Source organism: Diabrotica undecimpunctata, chromosome 2 (assembly GCF_040954645.1).
Source record: "Diabrotica undecimpunctata isolate CICGRU chromosome 2, icDiaUnde3, whole genome shotgun sequence".
NCBI lineage: Eukaryota > Metazoa > Arthropoda > Insecta > Coleoptera > Chrysomelidae > Diabrotica > Diabrotica undecimpunctata.
In genome coordinates this window covers 110,634,284-110,646,118 of record NC_092804.1, presented here as the reverse complement: position 1 = coordinate 110,646,118, position 11,835 = coordinate 110,634,284, and the positions used below count along the sequence as shown (strand labels likewise).

Here is an 11,835-nt window from a genome sequence, read left to right as displayed (position 1 = left end):
GTCTTCAATGGGTAGGCCATGTAGTTAGGATGGATGAAAACAGGCTTCCAAAAAACTACTTTTGAATGTAATAATGTAGATAAAGAGACCTATTGGAAAACCAAGATAGCGATGGGAAGATGATGTGGATGAGGACGCCAAAAATCTCCTTGCAGTCGATTGTGGAGGAGAATGGTTACATACCATAACGGATGGAGAGGTTTGATGAGGGAGACCAGTGATCGAATTGGGCTGTAGAGCCAGAGGGTGGATGAATTTTTAGTTGTCTAATATTGTAGTTCGATCAAAAAACTTCCATTTTTGGCGTATAATGCGTATACCCTATATCTATTATTTGTACGTATTTATAATTCAATTGTGATTAATATTAATTTAGAAAATACCTTTTTTTTTGGTAACAGAATTGATAGTTTCATCTAACTTCAGTGGTTTTGAATGTAAAATCGACCAAAAAGAATGAAACGTACAATATATGCTTTTAGGCAATTTTAAAATCTCTATCAATTTAAGTTTAAGCTTTAGGTCATGATTTTTTATATTTTTTTAATACAGCCAGATTATTAATTGAGCATTTCGGTAAAGGTACATTATCTAAAATGATAACAGATCCTGGCTCCATGAGTATTAACCCAAGATAAAATTTACTTTTTCAAAGTAGGTGAATTCATATTCTCCACGCGATATAAAAAGCCGGTATCACTGCTATTACTTTTGGGAATCCTTCCAAAAACGCCTGTTTTCAATTTTACAATCGGTGTTTTCTCATAATGTTGAATACTTGTTTCATTTTATTTAACCTCTTTAAATTTCGTTTATTTTTATATGCGTAATATATTTTCTCTCTTATATTTACGCACTGCTTCCAGAAACCGTTTTCTCCATAATAGAATTTAATTTCCATTTTTCTTAAGCATCAAAAATTAATGTCACATATAGTTCCTTTTTAAACCCGAAGAAATATTTTTGGCGCATAATCTTTATTATTTATTTTGAATTTTATATTGGTTTTTGTTGGTATTTGGTTTTTAAACTAGAAAGTAGAACTTATGAATTATACTCCAAATTAGAAACAATAATATTATTCTATAAAATGATAGCAGCACCAATATTGATATACAGAAGTAAAACTTAAGCACTTAAACAAGATCGCAACATAATTTATTTATACAATCTGCCGAAATAAAATTTTTACGAAGAAAAAAGTTGCACTCAAAGTGATAACAACATTGAGTGACAGAATAAATAAAAATTATTTAAAATAAACTACAGACCATGAGGAAGAAGAGACGTGGGTAGGCTCAGAAGGAGATAGCTAGAAAGAAGATGGAATAGACTGCAAGCCTAAGTCTTGAAGTGCAGAAGAAAAAGAAGGATATGACATAGTTAGTGAATCAAGAACGTGAGCCACGTTTTGGTAATCCACGCTCCATGTAAACAAGTACATTTGTAAAATACCAAGATTAAATTAATTGTTTTGAAATAATGACGATTGTGAGAAGATCAAACTTGTGTGATTTTTGAATCGTGTAGTCAGTCATGAGCAGTGCAAGGTTGAGTTCGATATCTACTTTAAATTATTAAGTTTACTTTTCTATCTTTATTTCGTTTTTATTTGATATTTGGGCACAATATAAATATTGTTTTGTAGTTAATAAAATTAGTAAGAAAGATGGCACCACTTAAAATCAATGTGTGATTGAATTTTAATAAACTTGATAAAGACCAATATTGCTGCAATTTTTGCTCCAAAGTTTAAAAAAAATTGGGAAGTACCTCCAATTTACACATCCACTTAAAACAAAAACATAATATAGATTTTAATTAAGTAAGAATTATTGAAGAATACGAACTATGGGGGCTAGAAGTAAATATTAATAAATCTGAATACATATGTGTATTGAGGGAATTCAACAAAATCTAATCTTGAAAGAAATACAGCGAGAAATAAATCACTGTCAAAAATACAAATATTAATGGCATTCAAATAACCAACGATGGCAAATTAGACGAAGAAATTAAATATAGAAATAACCAGGGAGGACAAGCCATTAGGCAATTAAACAGTGTACTGTGGGACAAAACAATCTCCAAAGAAAACAAATACAAAATCTATAACAGCAATATAACAAGCATTGTTACATATAGCAGTGAGGCATGGCCACTGAAAGGAAAAAGCTTAAAAGCATTAAAGCAACAGAAATGGACTTCCGGAGAAGAGCGGCTGGAAAATCAAGATTAGACAGAGTTAGAAACGAAATAATACGAGAAATTATTCGTGTTAAGCACAATATAACAGAGGGCATCAGAATAAATCAACTAAGATGGTATGGACACGTCCAAAGAATGGATGAACACAGAATACCAAAGAAAGTATTGAGCTGGACACCGCATGGAAGAAGAAAGCAAGGTAGACCGAGATAAATGGAGACTGGAAATTAGAAGACAGTGAAGAACATTATAAACTAATTGATTGATTGATTGATTGATCAAGTAAGCAAAAGAAAAGACAGCGAGAATACGAACAAAAGTGAAGGCCATGCATCGAAAAGTATGCGTTGCTTTTCGTGACTGATGAAGATAAAACTGGAAATGTAGATATACGTAATACCGTAATACCGCGTTTGAGTAAAAAATGTTTTTTTTTTTACTTTCCTGGATAAATTCTTTTAGAACATCACAAACTGCATCCAAAACGTCTCCTATAAATTTACTTATGGATGATTTGCTGACTCTACATAAAGTTTCTAAACTTTTAAAATAGTTTCCGGTAGCTAAATATCGAAGTGGGATTTGCAATTTTAATTTGGCAGATAGAGCTTCTCTATATTATATTCTATTCTCTTGAGCTTGATAATCCAGCACCTCATTATAACTTCAAAAATATGTCCGAAATTGTAGAGGGTAGTGCAAAAACTTAAAGCGACTGGGAAACATTTCCTTATTAGAAATGTGTTTTTATCACTCTCTTTTCTTGTATCCTGCCTGTAGTATAAGATTTAGATAGCTGATACAATAGGTTCGAGGGTTAACATAAAACGAAAACGAAGAAATTATCGATTCTGTGCCGGGAAATTTGGTAGAAATATTTGGAAAATAAAATTTTATTCCAATCTAATTTTATTATATAACAACAAAACAGTAAAACCGTTGTTTTCAAAACTTCTACAAAATTTCCTCATCTTTACTAATTTAAATTTAAATATTTATTTTATTTTAATTTCTTTATTAATTTATTAATTCTTTTACCTCCAGCTTAGTTTTTACTATTTTTTCTTCAAAAAGTAGTTGGCGCCCTCTGTTTTTCTTTTCTCCCTCTGTCTTTATTTTCTTTCTCTTTCGGTCCTGTAGAATAAATATCCGCCCTCTCTTTTTCTGTCCGGTAGACTAAATATTCTGTTCCATGTTGACAGAAAGGCTATTTCTATCATGGGCTTACGTCCTATGTCATCTGTGCTAACTTCATTTCAATCTCCCACTTAGTTTCTGTCTATCAACTTTTCTAACGTAGTGGGAATATAATTTTTTGCCACTTTTTGAAATTTATAAAAGAAGGCAACCATTATTATAAGATTCATTTTATTGTCTACAAAATTCTCTTGGGGTAAGTACTTTCTACTAATCTACTAATCTTTATTCTAAAATTCTGACAGCATTTCCAATATTCATAACCTCACTTCTTTCGAAAGCACGTTTTCTCGATTATATGCATCTAGGGATCTGAACAGAATTTAACTAAGGAATAATAATTATATTTCATTTTATCCTTGCCATTCGCTATTTGTTTAATTGTAATTTTGTAAAATGGCAAGGAAGTTAAACCGCTTTTGATGTGTCTCTAATACCAGTTGTTGTTATATTTTTAGTTTATTGACAACATTCAAATTTAATTGGCAAATTTATTGACCATTTGAAGAATGTATTGACCATTTTGAAGAATTTATTGACCATATTCAAGAATTTATTGATCATATTCTTCAAGACTCTTGGCGGCTTTATTATTAGACCATATTCAAGAATCTATTAACCACATAATCAGGACGTCATATCCACATATTACAACTGCAGCTCCCGGGAGGACATAACATTTAATTGGGAGGACACACAAGCAGGTCATCGATACCATAAGTATCATCCTCACTAATTATTGTTAAGCTTTGGCAGGGTTGATTATTGTTTCTTATTTGTTTTAATAAATGTGTTTGGTTAAAATTTGTTTTATTTGCTATCAGCAAAGAGCTCAAATTCAATTATTAGTTTAAGAAAAGACGAACTCACACTTGAGATACTGAGCTAGGCAAGGCATAAACGATAAGCGCCCATGGTTGATTGAGGTATTATTTTTATAATAGTACTTCAATTCTCTTTGGTAGTCTTATCGTTACACCTTTCTCAAGTGATCTTTTTTTAATGTGTTTACACAATAGTCTTTAACTGAATAGGTTGAGGAGAAGACAACTGTTTGTCTCAAGTTGGTCATTCAGAATTATGTCTGTATTTTTTAATTTTTTAAATTGTTAATTTCCATAGATTATATATATATATATATATATATATATATATATATATATATATATATATATATATATATATATATATATACATATATATATTATATTAGAAGTGATTATTTCGACCAAAAAATAATTTATAAATACGTTGGAATTGTCGGGTAAAGTAGTCTCTAGTGAAAATCTTTCTTTTTTCTAAGATACTCAATATTTCGCTACTTATTTGATAGCTTCCTCAGGAGTAAACTGAAACAATTTGAACATTACAAAAAATGGCGTACAAATACATTTAAAAACACTCACAGAAATTAAAAGATTTCGCAAATATAAACTGACATTGAAGTATTTGAAATATTGAATGTCAAGATTAAATTGTCTTAAGCACGTTCGTTACAGCAATACGATAAAAAATTAAAATTACTTCAAATGTAAAAATAAAAATAACAATAAAAGAAACGTTAGAAGAATATTTCTTTGATGAATTATTAAGGTTAGTTGTTATTAAGGTGAATGTTGGTTATTTTAAATATTTATAAATTTTGTTTAATATATTACAATATATGTTACTTAACTGTCCAGTGTCCGTTTTAACACTTTAAATTAAAAAATTTTTAGGTCTGTTATATTTTTAGGTATTAAATTATAATAAGCAAAATAATTTACATATTTTTGTTTTATATTACTTTGGCTATATAAGATCCTTAGAAGGATATTTGTGACTATACGTTTTGTGCCCATATTAGCTTTATAGGGTAGAGTTGACAATGATATGGGGGTAAACGAAGTACTTTTATTCCGCGATCTTTAGCTTTTCATTGATTACATATTTTTTATATTTTTGTTTGTGTTGTGGAACGATATTTGATGGAAAGGGTAAACTTTGTTGCCAAACTATCCACATTTAAGAGAGGCGTATTTGAACACCTAATTGCTTCAAAATATTTATAAAGGACCACTGAAGCAATAAAACAATTAAGAGGTATTTTCCTTCGATTTATTTACAGTGAACTTAAGGGCTGATTCAAACATTGACAATTATCGCAATTCTGACAGTTACATAAAGAGTTATACAAATATTAGCTTTACAGTGCTGAGAGGCAGTAACAGAGATACATAGACTTGAGAGAAACAAACTGATATACGTTTAACACAAAACACCGGGTTTACAAGCGCATTTATTACTTACGGACCACGCACTTTTCGGGATCGACAACACACGCCCGGCCTTCAATTTTCGAGAGGCAAACTGTCACTGTCTAGTCCTAGTCCTAAGTTATATAAAGCGGGGAGTAGAGTGTTTATGATGTAGGGAGTCAGTCGCACACACGTCAACACGACAGCTGACGACATAAGCGCACAATTCGATAAAATAACTATATTATACAGGTTGCTTTTTACAACATACTGCCCCCCGTTGAAGCACTAGATTTAACATTATAAAAGACATTAAAAAGAAAAGAGTACATAAAAAAAACCAATATGAGTAATAGTATACAAATTCATACAAACAACATATTATGAGTAAAAGTACTAAACCTAATAACATTAACATAATCCTTCACTAGGAAGAGGACACAATTTTGTTATCGAGCGTTTGAAAATCCCATCCTTAGTTTTAACAGATGCAATTCTCACTCGGCCATCTTTACCCGGAAAGACTTCCATCACTCGTGCCAATGACCAGTAGAGAGGAGGGAGATTGTCTTCTTTAACTAGCACAAGGTCATTGGGTTGTAAATTTTTAAATGGGAGAAACCATTTTGGACGATTTTGAAGTCGATTCAGATAATCAGTCGACCACCTTTTCCAAAAAAGTTGCTGGAGCTTAGAGAGATTTTGCCAGATGCTAAGTCGATTTTCCGGGATAGATGTATACTCCTGGTCGGGTAGCGAGGTGAGAGACCTTCCAATCAGGAAGTGACCAGGGGTAAGATATGTGAAATCGGAGGGATCATTAGAGAGAGCACAAATGGGCCGAGAATTAAGTACGGCTTCAATTTGGGTAAGCACGGTACTGAATTCCTCGAATGTAATTTTGAGATTGCCCAACAATCTATAGATATGATGTTTAGCGCTCTTTATAGCGCTCTCCCAGAGTCCTCCATGATGAGGAGATCGAGGTGGTATTGTTTTCCACCGAATTTGAGAGGAGGCTAAAAATTCCTGAATAGAAGAGTTAGTTTCCTTATTTTTCAAGAAATTGTAGAGTTCGAATAACTGATTTTTAGCCCCAAGAAAGTTTGTCGCATTATCAGAGAAAATAGTCTGAGGGAGACCTCTGCGACTGATAAAGCGCTTGAGAGTGAGAAGAAACGCTTCTGTTGTAAGCCCACTGACTAATTCTATATGAACCGCACGTGTGGACATACAGACAAACAGAGCTATGTATGACTTTATCAAGGGACTTTTACGAAGTTTAGAGGCCTTTATTAGAAAGGGACCACCAAAATCCAAACCTACATGAGCAAAAACTTGAGCAGAGCATAAGCGTTCCTTAGGTAAATCAGACATGATTTGAGCTAAGGGTTTGGCATTAAACTTGAAACAAACATGACATTCGTGGACTATCCTCTTAATCTCCCGTAGACCATTCAAGGGCCAATATCTAAGGCGAACTTGAGAGAGAGTATTCTGAGGACCTGCATAATGGAGCCTGAGATGTTCTTTTTTGAGAATTAGACGAACAACATGATTTTTCGAGGGGAGGAGGAGAGGATATTTTTGATCAAAGGTAACTTCGGAATACCTAAGACGTCCACCTACACGGAGCATTTCATTTTTGTCAAGAAAATGAGCAAATTGTAAGAGAGACTTATTAGAAATAATCTTATTGCCTTTGAGATCAGCAATTTCTGAGGAAAAACATGAGTTTTGCAATAATTTTATAATTTTCATTTCGGCATTTTGAAGTTCAGATACTTCAAGTGCACCCGATAATTTTTGAGTGCCAGACTTTGAGTTATTACCAAATCTGAGTACATAAGCTATAGTCCTTACATATTTCGTGAAACTGGAGAACCTTTCAGAAAGCATGACAAAGAAATCAAATTGAGCACTTCGAGTGTGAAGAACAACCTTTCTTTCTTCAGGTAATTTATTAGAATTAAACTTCGGACTATATTCAGACAAATTTAGGTCAAATGTTTGCAAAAACTGAGGACCGTGAAACCAAAGAGTGGAGTTGAGTATGTTAGAGGGCATCATTCCTCTGGAGAGGATGTCAGCAGGGTTGTCTTTAGACTTTACGTGTCTCCAATGAGAGTGAGAAGAATTTTCTTGAATTTGAGCTACCCTGTTGGCGACAAATTAATTCCATCTGGAGTGATGTGATCTGAGCCACGCCAAAACTATCTCAGAATCGCTCCACATGTTTATAGAGGTAATAGAGGGCAATTTATCCTTTATGATATCAACCACCTTTGTGGTGAGCTTGCTAGCCAATAAAGCACCCATAAGTTCCAGCCTTGGAAGCGTTATGGTCTTTAAAGGAGCAATACGACTTTTCGAAACAATAAGAGAGCACGAGATATTTTTTGATTTGTAGATGACCCGTATATAACAACAAGCAGCATATGCTTTCAAACTTGCGTCAGAAAAAGAGTGAATTTCAATAGAAGAAATTTCATGACATGAGAAAAGACATCTGGGTATGCTTATGTCTTTGAGAGCAGCGAGATCAGTTATAAACTTCAACCATTCATTTAAAATATTTAAATCCACGGAGTCATTCCAATTAATTTTAGAAATCCAAATTTTTTGCATAATAATTTTAGCAAGAACAGTTACGGGATTAATGAGCCCTTGTGGATCAAAAATTTGAGCGATAATAGAGAGTACTTCCCTTTTTGTGTAATTATCCTTTATTGATAATTGAGGTACAGAAATTGAAAATGTATCAGTACTGGGGTTCCAACAGAGACCTAAAACCTTATTAGAAGCATTCTCTGGTGAAATAATATACGCAGAGTTTGTAGAGAGAGTAGAAACATTTTCCAAAAACATTTTTGAGTTAGAGCACCATTTATGAAGAGAAATGCATGCCTTGTTGAGTAGGTCAGTTATCTCATTATGAGCCTTAAGAAGAGTTTGCGTGTCATTGGCCCCATATAGAATGTCATCTACATAGCATCCTGTTAAGAGAGCATCGGAGGCCAATGGGTATTTGTTTTGATGAGTTTTAGCTAATTCCATTAAACAACGAGTACTTTGAAAGCTTGCGCTTTTTGTTCCATAAGTTACGGTTTGAAGCTCAAGACATTCGATGTCCTGTTCTGGAGAATCCCGCCAGAGGATATTCTGCAGGAATGTGTGATCAGGATGAATTCGTACCTGCCTGTACATTTTTTGTATGTCGGAAGTGAAGACATAGGTATACAATCTAAACCGAAGGAGAATGTCGAAAAGTTCAGGCTGAAGAGTTTTTCCTTTCAACAGGATGTCATTAAGAGAATAGCCACTGGAACTTTTCATGAAGCCATCAAAAACCACCCGTAATTTGGTAGTTAATGATTCTTCTTTTATGACAGAGTGATGAGGTAAAAAGTATTTATTTTCTAAGTGCACATTTGTGAGAGAAAGAGGAACCTTTTTGGCATGTCCAAGAGAAACATATTCATTGATGAATGCTTTATATTGAGTGTATACATTTTCGTGCTTTAAGAGTTTATTTTCTAAACTAATAAACCTTTTCCTAGCCATATTGTAAGAATTGCCCAGCATTTTATGTGCTGTTTCAGAAATGAGAGGAAGCTTTACCTGAAACCGACCAGAAGGTAGAATTTGAGTTGTTTCAGTGAATATTTGTTCAGCCAGATCCTCAGAGGAGGAGATTTTAACAGAGGGGGTCACTTCTTCGACTTCGAAGAATTGTCGAATTATATTATCGAGCTTATCTTCCTCAGATGTGGACTGGACAAATAAAGAGACATTTGACTGTGTAGGGGACAACTGTGAGCTATAAATTCCTTTGTGAAGTGCGTAAGGAGGTAAAGAACCAAACATAATGTACCCTAAGTGTGTGTTCTGGAGAACAGGGAGTCCTTTACCTAAACGTATTAAACCATCCGATAACAACTCGCTATATATGTCACTGGCAAGAAGAAGATCTATATTTCCAGGGACAGAGTAGGTGGGATCTGCGAGAGTGACTGTAGAGGGGATATTAAATTTACTTCTGTTTATGGATACCTGAGGGAGTCTACAAGTTATGTTGTCTAAAATACCACAGGAGATTTTGAAACCATTACCATTTCTTTTGTATGGAAAACTTTCTAGATTTACCATTTTGTTCGAGAATGAACTATGTTCAGAGATAGTAGAGATTTGTAACCTTTTGCTGTAAGGAGAGAGATTTAATTTTTGAACCAAATCTTTAGAGACAAATGACGACTGAGATCCACTATCTAAAATACATCTAGCGTGTATGGGTACGCCATGCTTTGAATAAATAGTGACTAGAGCGGTTGCCAGCAGAACATCCTGCTTTATTGACAGAGCAGAGAGAGAAGTCATCACATTTGAGACCTGAGAGGTTTGAGATTCAGAGAGAGAGACAGAATTACTTGGACCGGCTTCACCATCAAACCAAGTGTTTTGTACATTGCGAGAGGTTGCGTGATTTTGTCTTTGAAAAGATCTACTAGAAGAAGAGCTATTTTCATGGTCATTGTGCAAGAGTGTGTGATGCCTTTTCTTGCATATACTACATGAACGTTGAGATGAACAATTTTGAGAAAAGTGTTTAGTTCCTAAACAGTTGCGACATAGTTTGTTTTCATTAACAAATTTATACTTATCCTGTAAGAAAAGATTAGCAAATTTTGTGCATGCATAAATAGTGTGTGTAGCATTATTACAAAATACGCATGTTTTGGAGTACGAGTTAGTTTTGTTATTTGCCGAAGAGAAGAGAACCGTTTTAGAGTGAGTTTTAATAACTTTTTTATCGTTATTATCTAAGGAGTTTAACTTTTCCATAATGTCACACTTTTTTTCTAAAAAATCAAAGAATTGATTTAGCGTGGGAATATCTTTTGACCCTAACTCGTATTCGAAAGACCGGTGAGTGGTAAAGTCCACTTTTTGCAAGAATATTTCTATTAATAAGAGATCCCAATGCTCGATGGGTACATTCATATTTTTTAGCGCGAGTAAGGTCTGTTTTGCGGTGACCAAAAATTCACGTAAGGCCTTTGCATTAGTTTTGACTAAGGATGGAACTTTCAAAAGACGCTGTATAAGCAAACTAATTACGCGCGATTTGTTTTCGTAGCGATTTCGAAGAGTCTCTAACGCGATTTGGAAGTTTTCTTCTAAAACTTGGATGTTTTCTACCAACTGGAGAGGTTCGTTGCGTAGAAAGGATTTGAGATAAACAAAACGCTGGACGTTGTTGAGTTCCGGGTTATTAATAATTAACGTCTCGAAGAGCTGATAGAATGCACTCCATTCTGAGAAGCATCCTGAGAAAGTTTGAATTTTAATTTCGGGAAGAGTCACTTTAGCACTAGCTAAACGTGGAGAAGTGGAACTGAACTGGTGTGAAGGAGGTTGGAGCATCTCCATTCTATGTTGAAGACCTGCCAGAGTTGAGAAGTACTTTTCTTCAATTTCTTCCCTATCGCGTTCTTCAGTGTTTTCTTCGTCCAGTTCCTCAATCTGATCCATGAGGTCATCATATTTGGCGTAACAATTCGTTAGTTCAGTATGACGGAGTTGGAACTGCAAGGGATCCGTTTCTTGAGTAGAGTTATCCCTTAACCAATTAGAGATACGAGAGATTTTTGATTTCAACGGTTTGCGTTGTTTCTTTAATTGATCCATTGCGGTTAGAGATGTATCGAAAGCTTTGTGAGATATTTATCTATGAGAGATACACGAGAAATAAAAAATTTTAGAGTCTAAAACACAGCTTAGTCCACCCCGTATAATAAACAAGAGTCTCAGAAAATAATGTCTTTACTAATCCTGCGAAATATAAACTAGTCCTGTATACTAATAATATGCGTTCGAACTTTTGAATGTCCCTGTACGTGATTATAAAAATATATCTAGGAACGGACTCACCAAATAGAAATGAATCGTAAAAAATCCATAAAAATCCATAGTCACATCACATGTTTCTTGTCAGCAATTTCACTTGAGATTTTGAGATGCACCTCGAAGAGCGATAAATCTGCGATAAGAATGTTGAGGATGAACACTTCAAACACTTGCGTGGTGACGTAATGTTCCATGTGCCGTGAGATTGTTTATCTTATGTTTTTACGCAAAGTTCTATTTTGTGAAGAGCACTTAGTAATGAGTATTATTTTAATTTTTATGGGAA

At 34.0% G+C, this 11,835-nt stretch overlaps 2 protein-coding genes across 2 annotated transcripts; both read right to left on the bottom strand.

Moving 5' to 3' along the window:
* Positions 1–6,053: 6,053 nt before the first annotated feature.
* On the bottom strand, positions 6,054–7,709 carry LOC140433861 (uncharacterized). The gene has a single exon (XM_072521835.1). The coding sequence runs from the start codon at positions 7,707–7,709 to the stop codon at positions 6,054–6,056; it is 1,656 nt and encodes a 551-aa protein (XP_072377936.1).
* A 105-nt stretch (positions 7,710–7,814) lies between these two features.
* LOC140433860 (uncharacterized) lies at positions 7,815–11,330 on the bottom strand. The gene is made up of 3 exons (XM_072521834.1): positions 11,007–11,330; positions 8,550–10,304; positions 7,815–7,988 (listed from the first exon to the last, which is right to left on the bottom strand). Exons 1-3 carry the CDS (start codon positions 11,328–11,330, stop codon positions 7,815–7,817), a joined length of 2,253 nt encoding a protein of 750 aa, XP_072377935.1.
* Positions 11,331–11,835: the final 505 nt, after the last annotated feature.